General features: G+C 24.2%; 1 protein-coding gene across 2 annotated transcripts; it reads left to right on the plus strand.

The window, feature by feature from the left end:
• The first annotated feature begins 349 nt into the window (after positions 1-349).
• On the plus strand, positions 350-18323 carry LOC145829188 (upstream stimulatory factor 1-like). Of its 2 annotated transcripts, XM_082936917.1 has the most exons (10): positions 350-651; positions 911-960; positions 4112-4191; positions 7305-7400; positions 8978-9107; positions 14366-14435; positions 14692-14744; positions 15109-15203; positions 15669-15779; positions 17024-18323. In XM_082936917.1, the coding sequence occupies exons 2-10, from the start codon at positions 930-932 to the stop codon at positions 17111-17113; spliced, it is 756 nt and encodes a 251-aa protein (XP_082793043.1). In that variant the 5' UTR covers positions 350-651; positions 911-929; the 3' UTR covers positions 17114-18323. The 2 variants fall into 2 exon arrangements, with proteins under 2 accessions (XP_082793043.1, XP_082793044.1); XM_082936918.1 differs by lacking the exons at positions 350-651; positions 911-960 and adding an exon at positions 2648-2765.
• The last annotated feature ends 1103 nt before the right edge of the window (positions 18324-19426 follow it).

The following is a 19426-nucleotide window of genomic DNA, read 5'->3' on the forward strand; positions in this document are numbered from 1 at the left end:
AAAATTCCCAATTTTAAGCAGTTTTTTGTCAACTTTAGTCAATTTTAAAGTTTTCTTCATGTTCTTTTTTTTTATAAAAACTATTTTCAAACATAAAAGCTTTTAAAATAGACTAGTTTGTGTCTAGAATTTACAAGTTTTTAGTTTAAAAGTATTCATGTTATTCGAAAAACAAGTTGTGACTAATATAAAATTTATTAAAAAAAAAAAAAATCAAGTGTAAAACAAATTAAATAATAAGAATATTTTATGAAATTTTTAAATGGGTATAAACTGTGCTGTTTATTACTTTTTCTAATGTTGTTTGATGGTTAAATTAGTTAGAGCTTTACGTTGTCTTTTATTTTCTTGAAGGCTTAATAGATTATTTCTAAAATTTGATGCAAAAAATTCAGTCTGAATCAGATATTTTGGAAAGAATTCCGAAATTGTTGATTAAAAAAAATCAAATATTTTTTTTAATTTTTCCTGTCCTTTCACTAGGAAATTAGATTGTTGATTTTTGTGAACTTTTTAATAGATGTATTCTATTATTGTCACAAATTTTTCTTCTTATAACTTCCCATTGTTACAACAAGTTTAAATTCAAAATTTAGTAAACATCTAGTCTGACGAGTTGTAGATACACAATTAAATCTTTTATAAAGGAAGGTAGGCTGAACAAAATATTAAAAAAGTTATAGTTTATTTTTTTACAAAATATAAAAAAAAGTTGATTGTTTTGAAAACATTATCAACTAAAATTAAAAAATTAGCATTTCCGCTACATTTCTTTAACTTAGTAACTATCTGAGCAACAGAAATTTTTCAAAAATGTTTAGAATTCAAAAACAAAGTAATATTTTATATACAAATTTTGTAAGTATTGATTAGTCTATAACAAATTTTTTATTAAATTATTTATTTTCAGTAAAAAGAAAAGTATAAATATGAATGATAATAGTGATTCCTCAAGTATTGGTAAGTGCTTTTCTCAATGTTTTAAGGTTGTATATTCATTCAAAGATTTCTTAATAAAAAATAAAACTAAGAAAAGTCTTGCTTGGTTTATTACTAAATCTAGAATAGGGGTGGGCAACGTATGACCCGCGGGCTTGATCTGGCCTGCAAAGTGAAAATGACTGGCCCCAACCTTTTTTAAATTTAAATGGAATCCGGCCCGCAGACAAAATTGATCGGGCCTGCAAGTGGATGATCCAGCCGGCTAAGCATTTTAAAAATTTATTTAAAATCTGAGCAGCCAATGTAAATATTATAAAGTTTGTACAAAGCCTCTTTTGAATTATTTTCTCTAAACAAATCTGTAAGACTTCAACCCTGAAAACCTTTTTGAAAATGGCTTTTTATTTTTGTGGTGATAAAAACACCATTTTGTTCTTGTTCTGCTTCAAATAAAATAAATTGTTCTTTCTCAATTTATCAAAAACAATTGTTTGCTGAACTAACTTTGATGATCTTTATGCGTGAAAAAATATGTAATGAATCTTTATAAGTTTATTTAAATTAAGGGCATAGGGGGGTCCACCTTGATTTTTACAAGTTGATCTTATTTTATAGGGTTTTACCTGAGCTAATAGACGTTTTTAACCGCTTGAAAAATTTCAAAGTATTTTTTGAGATATGAGCAGTCAAAGTCGGTGACCTCAATAGGTTCCTAATGGAAGGCTCAAACTAATAACACAAAAAAAGACCATTTCAATAAAAATCTATCTCCTTCTTCATTTTTTAAAGAATCTTCTTCAAATTTTCACAGAAAGTGTATTATTAAATTTTAAAAAGATTGAATGCAAGAATTTTTTTAATTTTAAAAATAAAATTTTTATTAAAAAAACCACCTTTTTTTTTGTTTTTTTTATCTAAAATTTTTATTTTTAAGTATTTTAAAATTTCCAACATTTAAAGTCTTTTAAATTATAAAAGGAACGTTTCCTAAAAGTTTGAGGTATCTATCTCAAAAAATGAAGGAGAAGATAGGTTTTTAGTAATTTTTAAATTTCTGAGAAAATTGACTCTGAAAAACTTGCGGTCCATACATTTGTATCGGAAACTTTTAATAAAAATTACAATATCTCAAAAATTGTTAATATTTTTAAATTCTATAAAAACTGGCTTTTAGTTTGTACTTTAAGCTTTCATATAAGATCCAATATTATTTTTAGCAAAAAAAAAATGTCGGACCCCCCTATGCCCTTAAAAGATAGTAGTTTAATATTGTAATGTTAGTTGACTTCTGAATAACTTAATTAATGTGAACTCCAGCCAAGGATTGCCAAAAATAGATAATTTCGAATAGTTAAAAATTTGTAATATTTCAGCTTGAAATTTTAGGCTCGAGTAATTAGTAAGTAAATTAGTAAGTAAAATTAGTAAGTAAATTATTGTTTTCATAAGATAAACTAGTATTAATTCGGTCCAGAGTTATAATAAATATAGAATTATGAACACTTAATAAAAATTAACATAAAATTTCATGCTTGAGAACCTTGGTAGTTGATAAATTGATTTAAAATTCTGAAATACCCGATCAATTAGCATACAGCCTGATCCAAATTTTTTGAAATTAGTTTCTATTTGGATCTGGAACCTTGTCTAAAATTAGTATTCAGCAGGATCAGATAATATTTTTAAGTAAGGATCCGGATCTAAAAAAGGATCCAGCAGAATCCGGTAGATCACTTACTCAAAATTTTGGACTAATAGTTTTTTGGATCTAGCCGTCAATTGTTTACGTTTCCCACTGCTAATCTAGAAGCTAAACCTTACTGGTAACCTAATTTTTGTTATGAAAAGTTAATCTAGATCTAGATTCAATAGAGATATTCTTAAAATACAGGGAAAATTCTATACACTGTGAATTGCAAATAGAAAAGAAAATATATAAGTTTTACTACATGCTTTCAAAATTAATATGTCAGATAGATCTAGATTTAAAAAATGAAATAATTTTCACATTAGTTTTTGAAATTTATTCTATAACCAAAGCTATTAGACTTTAAGTAACAGATATCCAATATATTTATGCTGCATACAGTTTATATTTACACTAAAGTTTGTTTTTTTAAACTAGAAATCAAATTAAGTTTTAGTTTTATTACAATAGTTTCTGTGCTTTAAGATGTTGTAAATGATAAGTAGATATGCAAAAATTTTTGTCCAAAATAAAGTTACTTGAAAACAATGTTTTATAACTATTATAAGGCATATATGAATATTTAAAACAAAGTTTCTAATCTTGATCACTTTAACTGGAAAACTAATTTATTGTTTCAAAGACAATCGTTCTAAAAAAAAATTACATTACTCTAATTTTTGTTTTTGTTATACTTTAATAAAAACTGCTTACAGTCCAAATAATTTGCTTTTATAATCTTTATATGTTTAATATTCAGGTACAGTTAATTTTTTATTAATAAAACTTTTTGTAATCTAGAATTTTTACAAGCTTTATTTTTTTAAAATTAAAAAAATTACAAAATATTTATCATTGTATTTATTTTAAAGCAAAAAAAATATTTGACACTTTATACTTCATGTTTAAGTAATTGTATAAATTTTGGGTTCCAAACTCTCAAAAAACTTCAATTTTGAAAACACAGGATTTTACAAGGATATTTTAAAGACTATGTTGTACAATATAAGTTCATAATTACCTATTTATAGATTGAATCTCATATTAATCCACTCTTAACAGTGTGCCCTTTTTTGATAGTAATCTATAACAATAAATTAAAAACAGTCTTATGTAGAGCTCTTATGAAATTTTTTGAAAAAAAAAAATATTCTAATTTTTAAATCTCAAGCTCTTTAGCAGTACCATGAAATTTTTTGTTGTGAAGATTAATCTTTTGCATAACTCTAAATCTATTAGAATAACATAGTCTATCACTAACTGAACTTTGTTTTCTTAAATTAAATACAATTTTTAGAAATTAATTATTTCTTTGCTTTAAAGAGCATCAAACAATTTTTTTTCTAGTTTGACCAAATAAATACAGCTCAAAATTAGTTTATGTTTTACCAAAGGAATTAAATGTATTTTCTTAGAAATTTTTAATGGATAATCATATTTGTAGAAATTATTTATAATTTCTATAATTTTTCTTTAAACCAGGTAATGGTTCATCTAACAATAGTTCAAGTTTGGATCAGTACAACATTATCAATACTTCAGCTTTACAACCAAACGGAAATGTAAGTGTACAATGTGTACAATTCTTTAAGTTAACCTACTAAATTACTTTAAGTTTTGTTTTTAGTTTATTTTAATTTTTACAATTTTTTAAGACTAAAATGTATCAGGGTTGCCACTTTACCTAGAAAAACCTGGCATTGACAATTAAGGAAAAAAAAAACTTAAAAAACCTGTAATTTTAAACAATTTTAACTTTTTAAGTAGAAAAATTTTGATTTGACACAAAAAATCTACATATAGATAAAAAAGTTTTGTCATTATCAACTTTTTTTATTAAAAAACACATTTGAAGTAGCTTAACTGTTTCTTTTTAATATTTTTATACTATTTAACTCAGTTTTTACCTTAAACTTAACTAAAAACTAAAAATAGACCCAAAAATGTGTACTTTTAAAAACCTGGAGGAAATTTTTAAAACCTGGAAAATTTAAAAAAAAAACGAGGGGGAACCCTGATCTAACTCAAAAAGTAAGTTGTCTATTATTTAATACAGTGTTACTTAATGTGTGCACCTGAGTATAGAAACTTTTTTACAGTGCACAGAATAGTTTTTAAGATAAAATGATAGCTATAATATAGTTTTGTATACTAGATTTTTCTACTTATAAAAGCTTTTTTTGATGTTAATTATGATAAACTCAGGGTTTGTGCGCATCAGGCTAAATAAGTTTTTTTTGAAAAAACTGCAAAATGTCAGTTTATGTTATTTCTAATGCATGAAAACTTCTGAATTAAAAAAAAATTGAGAATTTTTTTTTTGAGTAAATATTATTAAGGTGTGAATTTATTTTTAGATATAAATTTAGTTATTTAAGGCAAAATTAGTCAGTATTTGTAAAAACAAATGCTTAAAACCTTTTGTAGAATTTCTAAAAGTATTAAGAATATTTTTTATTTTGTTTTGAGTTTATTATATATGTCATAATTACAAGGTTGCTAAAAACCCTCAATAACCTGGAAGTTAATAATTTAGGCTAAAAAACTTTGAAAAACCAGGATTTTTAGAAATTTTGAAAAAAAAACCTGGAAAAACCTATGTTAGGTAATAAAATTTCGTTTGAGACAAAAAAAAATCATATAGATAAAAAGTTTTTCTCATCATCAAATTTATTTTATTAAAAAATACATTTAAAGTAGCTTTACAGTATCTTTTCAATGTTTTTATACTATTTAACACAGTTTCTTACCTTAAATTTAATTTCACACTAAAAATAGACCCAGAAATGTGTACTTTTAAAAACCTGGAGGAAATTTTGAAAACCTAAAGAAAATTTGCTAAAAACTTTTGGCAACCCTGTAAATATTGAAATTCATAAAAAACACAGTTTAAACATTACAGTTTAATTCAACAACTTGTCTGTTTGTTTGAATTTGTTTACATCAGCTATGTTTTTCAGAGCTTAGTTGGTTTAACTGTTTTAATTTCTAATTTTTTAGCTTTATACCAAACATTTTTTAGAACAAAACTCTTAGGACTTTATTCATATAAATATTTTACTGCTTGTTTATCTAAAGTTATTAGAGATATTCACAAGACTAAAACTTAGTTTAAAGATTTAACTTTCTATTTATATATTCATAGTAGAATTTTATTTTACAAGTTATTGAGCTGATAGTAATTATTATTGTACTTTTTTTAAATTTTAGTTTATTATAAAATTTAGACAATTTTAATTAGCAGTTAATATTTTTCAGATGTAGTTAATTTACTATAATTAGTTAAGTGATAGCATTATGTCATAAGTTAAGGGATAAGCTTATTTCAATGATAGTTGGTTGATAAATAAAGAGTATTCTGCCTGGATAAAAAGTTCTGCCTGTTTTTCTTTCAAAGACTTGTTCTGAGTTCTGTTTTAATAAAAAAAATTTGACCAGTAATGTAACTTATAATTGGGTGCACGACTATTCAAATTCGGACAATTCAAATTCCGACAATTCAAATTCTTAAAAAAAATTGAAAGGGCCACAACTAAAAAAGTAATGTATATTTGTCAAATATAAAAAATACATATGTAAGTCCTATTAATATCTTCAAGCAATTTTTTTCTTTTTGCAAAACATTGAATACTTTTTGGTATATGGTTTAAATAAAGTAAAAAACATAGTTATTTTTAGTAGTTTTAAAATATCTTAAAAAGTATTTAAGATTTTGCAAAAAATAAAAAGTGGCTTGTAGATATTAATAAGGTCTACATAAGCATTTTTTATTTTTCTCAAATTTCAATTATTTTTTGAGATATAGTCTTCTAATTATTTTTTTAAGAATTTGAGTTGTCGGAATTTGAATTGTCCGAATTTGAATTGTCATGTAACCCTTATAATTGACGAATTCAAGGATTATTTGACACAAACTTTGAATATTCGTGATGTGTAATAGTTGCAACTGAGCCCAAAAATTTGATAAAGATAACAATTCATTGAAGCAGATTTTACGATGACCAGATAAAAATATTCAAGTTGCTGGGTAGGCAATTGAAAGATGTTGATTATAACTTTGTTAAGTTTTTATTTTCTTTAAAAGTAGTGTTTGTGAGTACTTTTGTTTTGTTAATTTACTAATTAAGACCCCCTGACACCCAAAATGACTTCTAAAGGTAATTTTTACTTACTTTGAAAAAATATCAGGCTAAATCGGTCAAATCAGGCTAAATTGAAACAATTTTTGCACACAAACCCTGTAAACTATTGAATTCCAATTTTTAAGATATAGTCTTTTTTTCCTTACAAGCTTATAGACTGTTTTTTTTTTTCCTAAAAGCTATGTAGTTTAAGTCAGGGTTGCCAAAAACATGGATTCTTGGAAGAACCTGGAATTAGACAATTTAAACAAAAACATCTGAAATTTGAGAAACTTCGAAAATACCTGAACCTCTTACATGACTTAAATTAAATATACTAGGTATAACAGTACATTTATATCACTTGAGATTAGTTGAGTATTTTTTAAAAATCAGACACATTTGAAATATTTATAAATTGAAAATACAAAAACATATATATAATTTTTGTAATTTTTGTGAAATATAATTTTATTGTTAATTTTGAGAAAGTTAAAGACAATTTGTTTTTCAATTCATTTTTACTATTTAAATAACAAAGTACTGTTTACTAGATGTCATATCGTCTTGTATCAGTGAATTCAGGAGATTCACCGCAAGGAATCAATATAGTTCCAATTCTCAATTCGCAACAAAACCAGGGTCCACAGGTTGGAAAAAACTATAAAATTATAATTGTTAAACTAATTTAGACTCTTTTTTAGAACAATACTTAGTTGTTAATAATTCAAAATCAAGTTTTTGATAGTTATATACATTGTTTTATTATTTGTTTACTGGCATGATCAAGATTTACATATTATTTTTTGTAATCTAAAAAAATATTTTTTAAACTTTTATACAGTTTTCTACTTGGAAACTAGATTTTTTAAGTTATACTTTATTGTTATTAGGGTGTTTTAAAAAAGTATCTATATTCAATTCATATAAAAGAAGTTTTAGCTTTTAGAAAAACATAAAAAATAGCTTAAACAAACTACATGCAAGTTAATGATTATGATAAAACAAAGTTCTTACATAAATATTTTGAGTTTCATAAAAGAAAGCTTTTTTAAATATTTTTAGATAAAATAAACAACTTTTTTAAGTTGTAAAATGGTGATTAAATGGTGACTTTAATGAGTTTTGCAATTAAAGCTTTAATAAGATATAAATGCACAGTAAAGAGAGAAAAGCATATTTTTTCAACTTGATTATTAAAAAAATAGTTAATTTGTTGTACACCAGCAAATATATATAGTTTGTTTTATTTAGAATAAGAAATAAACTAGATTTTATTTTTACAACTTCAGATATGTTTTAATTTGTTTTATTTAGTAAAATTTAAGGCAGTTTTATATCCTTTTATGTAAATTAGAATAAAAACTTGCTAGGTTCGTTTTTCAGTTTAATGGTATTATATATATGTTTATACGTTTATATACTCTAATTTACTTGTTTTGCAAAGTCCGTGGACAACGCCATAATGTATACTTATGTACCTTTCTAACGTAAGTACCTTTCTAATAGATTTTATTTCCTTTGATAACTGACGCTTTTGTGCGTCAAAACGGCTGTCAGAAAGTTTGGAGGTTTTTTATAAAAAATAATTACATACATGTCTATATATTTATTTATATAATAAAACACAGTTTTTTACTTATGTTTCACATATGCTATTTCATATGATCTGTAAAAAAATTTTTGTTCGCTAGAACTTTTCATAAAATTTTGGAAAAATACAAATTTTAAAGACATTGTGACCCATTAAATGATGTTTAAAAATGTACTACAATTAGCTGACGTTGAATTTAAGCTGCGTATTTTGTTTTGTATTAATTCAAGATACTACATTCTTTAACATCAAAACAATAACTGCGTCATAGTGTTTTTAAAGTTCGTAATGTTCTAAAACTGTATGAAAATTTATAACAAACAAAAGTTTTTCTGAAGATCATATGAAACAGCATGTGTGAAATATATGTAAAAAAATCTGTTTTGTTATTTAACTAAATAACCGTTTGCTCCAATTTTTTGTCGAGCACTATTTACCAAAGTTTTATAATAAAACTTTAAATAAATACACATATCTTTTCGTAGTAATGTGATCATGTAATTTAGATTAAAACAATTTTAGTTTTGATCTTGGGTTGTCTTAGTTAATTGTGGTATACTTTTTCAGTTGAACATATTATATATGTTACAGTAATTTGTAATTAGGTTTTTTATTTAATTTTTTGTTTTGTAGGTAGTGTTTGCAAATCCTACATCGAATGATGAAACTTCAACAAGCAACAGAATTCAAAGTAGCAATGCTTTCTTTTCCAGTGGAAACACTAATACTGATATTAGTACTAACAACATTGATGGTAGTACTAGTAAGTAATGAAATATTTAGTTTCATTTTAAAATAGTATAATAATAATAAATTTATATATAAAGTTACATAAATAGTATAAGAATAAAAAAAAAAAAGTTAATTTTATAATTTTATATATTAAGGCCATTAGGGGGGTCCATCTTGCTACTTACAAGTTGATCTTGTTTTGTAATTTTTCAATTTAGCTAACAGACGTTTTTTATTAATTAACAAAATCATAAATAACTTTCGAGATATAAGCAATCAAAGTCAATGAGCTCAGTAGGCTCCTTATGAAAAGAGAAAATCGAAAACGAAAAAAAATACTAATTCACTAAATATCTATCTCCTCCTTCATATTTAAACTTTCGAATTATTACAGTAAGTTTATTACTAATGTTTAAATATTTATAAAATGGTATTGTTTTTAATAAAAATTTCATCAAGTAAAAACACACCTATTTTTATTTTTTATGTCTACTTTTTTAATTCCTACATTCAAAGGCTTTTAAACTATATGAGGAATATTTCTGAAAAAATTTATGTTTTAGCTCAAAAAACAAAGGAAAAGATAAGTTTTTAGTGAATTTTAACTTTTTGGTATAACTAACAATAATAAATTTTTGGTCTATACGTTTGCATTAGAAACTTAAAAAAAATTACACTACCTCAAAAGGTAAATAACATTTTTAAATACTTTAAAAACCAGCTTGTAGTCTATACTTATAGTTTTCACATAGGAGAAAATATTATTTTTTGTAAAAAAAATGTTGAATCCCCTTTTAGCCTTAATAATTTTTATAGCAATATAGTTCTGATTAACTATATTTAATCACAGTCGTACTAAAAGTTGTTAACAAGAAATAGTTATTAAAAATGAATGTGTATTTATTAAGTTTAAGTAAAACTAAGTTTAAATGATTTAGTTTAATAGTATACTATCTACAAAAATCATAGCTTTATAGATTTTTTGTTTTGTTTACCTTGAGTTATTTTACTAATTTAATTTTTTATACTAGTAAACCTTAAGTCTATAAATATAATTTTTTGAAGTTTTTTCATAGTTGTAATTTTTAATTTTTTTTGTAGGTGTTAAACTTTCTTTGATAGTAAAACCATTTTTGTTCCAAAATAAATTAAGAAATGTATGATAAATTTCATCAAATTTAAAGCTCCACGTTTTGACTTTTGTTAGCGGTTTTTTTTCTAAGAGCTTACTGATTTGATTATAATAATTAGAGTATTACATTGATTTTATGTTTCATACTGACTAGTAACTCATAAGCTACTATTTTTAATTATAATTAACATAAGTAAAGAAACCATACATTTAATTTAATTATTTTTATTAAAAAGTAAAATATTTAAACGCATAAATTTTAGTTCAATAACAATTTATGGTTAGATATATTGATAAGAATTTTTATTTATTTACTTTAATCAAAATTGAAAATTATAAAGATAACCTCAATTAAACTTATGTTATACCTTATGTTGTGGGAATTTTAAATAGAAATTGAAAACTCAGTATTATTTGAAGTAGTATTAGTTTTTTATTTGTTTTGTAAATTTTATATAACGATTTCATTGTGTTAAGGCCATAGAGGTCGAAGGCAATTTATTACAAAATATTAAACTAAAGTTTTAAGTGATTAATAACTATTTTTTAATGGTTTATTTTTTTTATAATGGAGACATAATATACAAGAGTCTAAATTCTTATCGATGGGTGCAGACTATTAAATTCCGACAACTCAATTTCTTAAAAAAAAGATTAAAGGACGACAACTTAAAAAGAAATATATATTTGAAAAAAGTTAAAAATATCAGTTTTAGGTCTAATTATTACAGTGCTTCCTCGCTAATCCGGCCAAGTTGGGCAAGATTTTTTTGAAAATACGGCCGGATTTTCCTTTGGCCGGATAAAAACAAAATATCGCTTTTTTTACAAATTATCTACCTTAGTTATATTATGAATGTATATAACAAAACGTACTATAAAATTTCTGTTAATTTAATATATTTAACTTTATTCAAAGAAAAAAGAATTAAAACAGACAAAACTAAACGAAACAAAATTTTATAAGTTCAAAATTTATGAAAAAAAATACACTGTTAACACTTTAACTAAATTAAGATTTTTTTTTGAAAAAAGAAAGAATGGAAGATTGTTTTACAGTGCTTTCTCGTTTTATTAGCAGAAAACTCTTGAAATTGGATGAGTTTTGACACATCTTCAGGTGTGGCTTCTGGTTGGCAACGATAGTAAGCTAAGTAATCGTCCATTTTCTGCATGGCTTCAGCATGAGAAAATAAACACTTAGAAGGCTAGGAAACACCAATTTCATCTTCAACAACTTCAACAGCCTCCTTTTCGTTATCCCCAGTAACCAGTTCAACAATTCCTTGCTCGTCCATATGCTCATATCCAGGACCATCGCAACTCATCCATCTTTGAATATAATCTTCTGTAAATGTGGTATTTAATCTCGCAAATTGCTGTACAAACTCGTTGTCTTGAGTTTTTTCTGAAGGGTCTATGCTTTACATGGAAGAGCTTTGCTGTAATGGCATTAATTTCTTCCATGAGTTTCTAATGGAAGAAGGCTTTACCATACCCGAAGCAGATGAAACGGTGTCGACAACTTTTGTCATGAACAAACTTTTAGCAAACTTTTAACTTGTTTTCAATTGTTAGTTGAACGCGTTTTCGTTTTTTTGCTGTCTTATCCAGATATGTTGATTGTAGTATATTAAAGTGTAATTTGCTTAGCAAAGACAGAAAAATTGCAAATGAATATAAACAAGTTTGTTACAACTGAGCGGGAAAAGTATGAAAAAACTTAAGATTAAACAAATGATACTTTATTATGACGTAACAATATATTGTTTGCATACTTATAAAACGTAAATTGAATACTTTTTCGAAGTAAAATGAAATTAAACGCTAAAAACGCTAAAGTAAATAAGTCGATTTCTCGACTAAAACCGGCCGGATTAGCGAGGAACCGGATTAGCGAGGACCGGATTAGCGAGGAAGCACTGTACCTACAAACACTTTTTATTTTTGCAAAACTATAAATATTTTTTAAGATAAAACAGATTATAAAACCTAGATATTTTTAAATTCTATTTAATAAAAACTTTTTTTTAAATTTTTATTTTCTTTGTTTATGTTAATAATTAGATTTTCAACCGCTTTTTATACTTTTTTCAAAAAATTAAGAAATGCTACGATAAAACTTTCTACAAATCGTTTTAAATTGTGCGCAATGTGTTTTTCTTGATAATTACCACGTATAGAAAATTCTAGCTAAAAACTCCTAAGGTCGCATTTTTTGTGTCCCATACAGTTTGTATTGGGGTGGTTTTCTGAAACTAACCAAAATTGTTTTTTTTTTATATAAATCCAATTTTGTAATACTGATTTTTATGTTTGATTAATACTCAAATAACAAATCGTTACAATATAATAAAAAATTCTCTAAAAACAAAAAATTTAAACTTAGATTCACGAATTGACTAAATATATGACATCACATGTATTATTTTCAGACATGATTTATAAAACACGAGTTTTTGTCTCTTAAGTAGTCATGTGTTGTAAATAGTTTTTCGTCAAGTTTTGTTTATATATTTTATATTTATTTAAATAAACCAAAAATATTCATTTCAGCTTAATTGCTTATAATTACTTAATGTGATATAAAGTTTTCTTGTTAACTATACTAATAGCTCTCTCTGTTTGTTTATTTAAACGTATATGAATTATTATTTTTAAATTCTAAAATTAATTCCTTTTGCATATAAAAAAAATTGTTGATACATTAATTTATACTTGGTATAAATTGTAGGAAACTCGAACATGTTATAAGTTATTGTGATCGTAGTTGCTAGAACAGAATCTATATTAATTAAATTAAACATACTGAATACGTAGCAACATTTATTTTTGTACTCTTTACAATTTGAAATCGTTCGATTTTCAGTTTATTAATTGTTTTTCATGTACTTATTAGATCATATGAGCATATGCATTGTAATATAAAACTAGGCTACCGCATATTACTCTCCGTTTAAGTTGATTTTTATTACAGCTTAATATGAAAAAAGTACGATGAGCATTTGTAATGAATTTGCATGTGTATGTATTAGCTTAGATAAATTTTCTCACGGTATTTTGTAGATTGCAATTAATTATTTAAGGCATGAAAAAAACAAGTTTAATGATGTAAGTGCACAAAACGCACTAAATTAGTTAACTCTTTATGATTTCAAAGTACTTATGCTCTTTATAAACTGAGTAAAGAAATAAAATAACTTTTATAAAACTTTACTATTTTAAAGCGATTGAATAAAGCCTAATTTTTATGTTATATATATTTGTATACACTTAAAATAATTTAAGAATGTTGGTTATGTGAGTAACTTAGTCATTCAGAAGCACAATTATTATAGATTAAATTTTAATTCTTATAAACACTATAAACTAGTAAAAAGAATGTACAGTATTTATTATTCTTTTATTACTTAATTAATTTATGCGAGTTTATTATTAAGTTTTTATTATGTCCAAATGTCTTATTGTAGAAATAAAATTCATTTTTATTTTGTTTTGTTATCTCAAGTATTTCTTGTACTTTAAAACAGTTCATAACAAATTTACTTTTAAATTTAGTTGCTAGAGCGTTTAGGATGCTGGTAAGTTTTATCTATACTATAAAGTATGTCTGGCATCTTACTGATAGGGTTGCCCTTTTACCTGGAAAAACCTTGAATTTGAAAATTTAGGCTAAAATAACCTGGAATTTGAGAAATTTTGAAAAAAACCTGGAAATTTGATCAAAAAACCTGGAATTTTTATTAACTTTAACATTTTCAGTTGTAAAATTTTGGTTTGACACAAAAAATCTATCATATAATTAAGATTTTTTGTCATCATCAAAAATTTTTCTTATTAAAAAACACATTTAAAGTAACTTTACAGTATCTCTTCACTGCTTTTATTCTATTTAACACAGCTTCTTTAACAGAAATTAACTTAAAACTAAAAACAGACCCAAAAGTGTGTACTTATAAAAACCTTGAAGAAATTTGGAAAACCTGGAAAAAAAATTGAAAAAATGAGTGGCAACCCTGTACTAAGCATAAACTTTGTTAATTTACTAAAAAAAATTTTTAAAGTTTCTGCTTGTGCATTCTGATCGTCTATTTATTTTTTCTTCGTAATATAAAAGTATAGTTCTAAAATGATTAAATAAACAATATTTTTTGTAGATCCAGTTTACATGTTTGTTCCTGGAAGTGATATTATACAAAATTCAAGACTCGTTGGAAGTATTAACAAGTTTGTTATAATACTTTAACTATTTTTTTTAACTTTTATAGTTTGTATAAATAAACAAATAAGTTTCAGTTTTATTCAAGTCTATAGCACTTGTTTAAACTAAAATTAGTACTTTGCATTTATTTGATATACACTATTAAGGTTACACTAAGCTTTATTTCAAACTTCTTTTTTTACGCGTACACTTTGTTATTTTTAATGACAATTTTCCTCCTTCATTTTTACAACAATTACTGATAGTTTTTTAATAAATCAGAGCTAAAATCACAAGTACCAGAGATTCAAACAGAAGAACTCAGCATAATGAAGGTAAATTACTGTTAATACTTTTTATTTTTATAAAATTAGTTTATATTTTTGTAGTTAGTAAAAAAACTTAACACTATATATTAGCAATGTTTACAAACTTTAATATGTTCTTAGATCAGACTTAAATTTGTTATTTGTTGCTACCTGCTAAAATTTTTGTTCATCTTGGCTTCTTAAGAACAATTTTTTAAGAATTAAATTTATTTTTAAAATAGTATAATTTTTATAACACAATAATTAAAATTAGTTGTTTTTTTTTAATTGCTCACCACTTTTAGTTTAAAATAATTTTTAGGAAAGTTTATAATACTTTATTTATTTAATGTAAATCTAAATATATAAATAAATTAAAACTAAATACCAGTGGAGCGTCGTAGGAGAGATAAAATAAATCAGGGAATAATCAAACTGAGCAAGATTGTGCCAGAGTGTCAAAATGATAATACTAAACAGGGTCAAGTGAGTTGATCAACTTCTTGTTTGTATTTAATTCAAAATAAACCTATTGATATGTTTTACCTACTATTTATTAAAAAAATTCAGTTTTTTAAAAACGTTTAAAAATGCAGTTTGTACAAACCAAGCTACTTTTATGTATTTTTAATTCATGAGAGCACAATATAATAATTATGATAATAAAAAATAGCTTATTTTAAGTTTTCTATAATGTATTTAAAACTTAGTTTTTACATTGAATTGGTTTTAACCAATTTAAATAAAAACTGAAATTTGAATTGCTTTGGTTTTAACAGAAATACTTTTAAAAATGTTAGTAATAGTTAATAAAATCTTGTATATAAAGTAACTTTACAGTAGAACTACTTTATTTAATATATATTTTCACTGTGTATATAAGTTAATATTTTTAATGTATAAAAGCTAAATAGTTTGTGACTAGATGATGTATTTTAATATTTTTTTAAGAGTAAGGGAGGTATATTAGCAAAGGCATTTGATTACATCCAATTACTACTAAAAGTGAATTCAGAACTGAAATCTGTTGTGGATAATGATTACAGTGGTTTGCGAGATCAGGTCTAATATTTTTTATTTAATAATCTATATACCAAGTCTTTGTACAAACTTAATTCATTTTACTTCAAATTAATATTAGTTAAATAAAGTTTTTGCCTATTAACTTGATTGGATCTCTAATATTTCACTTCTTAATATGTTATATCTGATATGTTTTATATATAGCTTTGTAGAACGTTTTATTTTCATTCGTGAAGTTACTGTATGATTAATTTTTCAAATATGTTTTTATTAATTTATATAACTTTTTTACTTATAAATTTATTAAGTTGTTTTTTAAGTAATATATACAAATTTTACAACTATTTAAAATAAGGATTTAGTTTTCACAGCCCAATAATACCAACATAATTTTAATTAATGTTTTTTACATGAAAATCTAAAAAACGGTCAAGTTTAAAGGGCAGAATATAATTCAAATCTATTTTACTTAAGTTAAATACATATGAATTTATTTTGATTTTAAAATTAGGTCAATTTAAACAGTAAGCAGGGTTGCCACGGGTCAGGCTTAGTCAGCTTTTATGGAAAAATGGAAAAAGTCAGGCTAAATCAGTTTATTAGATTAAAATGTCAGCTTTTGTCAGTAAAAATTTACAAAACTCTTTAATTTCCAAAGCCGTAAAATGGTAAAAACTTAATAAAAAAAACCTTTATAAAGTCAGACTAAAATTGGAAAATTTTTCTAGAATTTACAAAATTCCTTACTTTTAAGGGCTTTAAATGGTAACAACTAAGAAAAAAATCTTTTATAAATCAGACTAAAATTGCAAAATTTTTCCAGAAACATGTTAAACGATTACCCTAATTGAACAAGCAGTTTTTGTATGCATTTTAGTAATGGTGATCTGTGGCAAGGAAACTTTTATAGTGAAACTGTTATATATACTCAAATGTTGTACTTTAATCAGTAGAAAGTTTGTATCTGAGAATTACTAGTCTAAATAAAAGAGAAACCTAACAGAAAGTTTTTTTTTTGGTTCAAAAATGCGTACTAAATAAGAAATGTGTACTAGTGTGCGTACTTAATAAAAGTGTGTAATATAAACACGTAATTGTCAAAATATATGTACTCAAAGTACGTATTTAACTGAAGTGTGTGGTCAAAATGTGTGAAAGTAAAAGTCAGGCTAAATCGGTCAAAGTCTTCAAAATTCAGGCTAAATTTACAAAATTTAGCGTGGCAACCCTGAATATATTTAATTTTAGTTTGACTTTTTTATCAATATTAACTTTTAAATCAGTTAGCAGAAAAGCAAAACCAAATTGATATTTTGAGAAAAACATTGAAAGACCATGGAATTGAAGTCGACATAAGTAAAAAATCTGATTAATTTTTTTATTAACAAAATGTTGATAACACTAATAATATTTGAAGTTTGAATATGAACTGTTTAGAAAAGTATAATTGTATGTTTTGTATTTAACAAGTATTTTTTACCCAGAAATAATCAAAATATTCAATTTTTATTACTAATAATTGTAAAACTAGTTTCTAAAATTTTTGATTAAAAGGAGAATGTTTTTAATGTATAGAAAAATATAGATGGCTTTAGTAACACTTGTTGGTAGAAATAGCAAGACTTTTGTCTTATTAATTAGTATACGTAAAAAACATTTGTAGAAGTTTGAATAAATTCTTTGGTTAATTGTATAGTTTTATAGTTTTTAGTGCGAGTAAATGGTTGTGAAAAAAAGCGATGAAAAGGTAAGGCCTAATACATTAAACAGGGTTGCCAAAAAACGTGGTATTTAAGAAATTTTGAAAAAAAAACCTGGAATTTTGAATAAAGTCACTAAAAAAACCTAGATTATAACAATTTTAACATGTTCAGTAGTAAAATTTCGATGTGACACAAAAGATCTACTATATAGATAAAATTTTTTGTCATCGTCAAAAAGATTTACTAATAAAAAAACACAATAAAAGTAGCTTTACAGTATCTTTTCAATGTTTTTATACTATTTAAAACAGTTTCTTACCTTAAACTTAACTTTAAATTAAAAATAGACCCAAAAATGTGTACTTTTAAAAACCTGGAGAAAATTTGCCAAAAACATTTGGCAACCCTGTTTAGAGTCACTTTCCTTTTAACTTATATGTTTATGTTGTGATATAAAATATTTTGTTTTTATTTAGGTTGTGTAATATAAGTATCTATTTTAATATTTTAGCCTAATTGTTGAACAATGTTGAATACTAATACATGCTAATAAGTGGAATTTCAATATGAACTACTTTAACTATTATTAATAAATGCTATGTTTGTCTCTCATCTTTTATTATAGTAATTTTAAAAGATTTCTTAGTTTAGTTATCATTTTATACATGTAAAAGTTTTTATTGCTTCTCAAATTGTTCAAAATATTCTTTATTTTTGCGTAAAATTTAAATCATTCCCCCTTATAAATAGTGGCTATTTTCTTAGTAAATTTATTTTTATCTCTTAGATAATGACAAGTATGTTTTTATACAAGAGTTTCTTTAAGGAATTATTTTAAATTATTTTTTACATTATCATTGTAATTTCTGAGTCAGTTTTTATCAAGACAGTAAAAGTTTTGTTACTTCGACTGAATTTATTTACTACATCAGTGAGTATTTATTATTCAGTATAAATTTGTACAATTTTAATTAGTACATATAAGATAAAGTATCTGTACTCTAATATTATGAATTCCAATAATTTAGCTTTTGAATATACTTAAGTTTGTACATTAAGTATTGCCATTTATAATAAGTTATGTATTTTTATTACGTTTTGTTGCTTTTTTATTTAATGAAGCTTTTTTTTCTGTTCTAATGTTCTTTATGTTAATTTTATTTATATTTATCGTGCACATAATAAACTTTTCGTAATTATCAAGTAAAGACATTCTGAAATTACTATTATGACATAATTATTAAACAATGGAGTTTTTTTGTTCACGAAAATAGTTCTTCATCGATAAATAACTTAAACTTTTAAAGTAAAAAACAAAACGGCTCATTTGAACCCTCGAATTTAAAGTCTGATAAATACTGCAAAATAATTTTTCATTTAAGCTTATGTTTTACAGGAACTTAATGACCAAATATTTAACTTCAAAACCAGATTTATTGACTATTGTAATAGTAATAAGAATATTTTGTCTTTCTATGAAAAATCTCTAAACACTTGTACTAATTATTTTTTGATAATATTTTTTTATAATGTACTCTCAATTTACTTCATTCGTTTTCTATCTCTTTTTTTAAATAAAGCTCAGTTCTTTTTTTAGTTTGTTTGCTACTATATCAGTTTTTTTTTTGGTTTCCATCAAAGTCCTTAATAATCTAACCTTGTGTGTAATTCCTTTAAGTTGTTAATATCATACAATTTTTGAACTATCACTTGTAAAAGATTATGCTTAACATATTTGTTTAGCTGAACCAATTTAACTCTTAAGAAAGTTTTTCAATTGTTAAACTCTAGGTTGGTATGAGGTGCTAAATTAATTTTAATAAAGTACCTCATTAATATGTTAGTACTGATTGAAAATAAACTCTTTTCAGCAACTTGGACTAGATTTTTTTTTCTTTGAGGAGATATCTGTCAGTTGTTGAGAAAAATATTTTACGTCTAGAAATCTCTCCCAAGTACGGTATTATATTTAACTCGATATTG

This window comes from Thalia democratica, chromosome 2 (assembly GCF_965202585.1).
Source record: "Thalia democratica chromosome 2, ktThaDemo2.hap1.1, whole genome shotgun sequence".
Lineage (NCBI taxonomy): Eukaryota > Metazoa > Chordata > Thaliacea > Salpida > Salpidae > Thalia > Thalia democratica.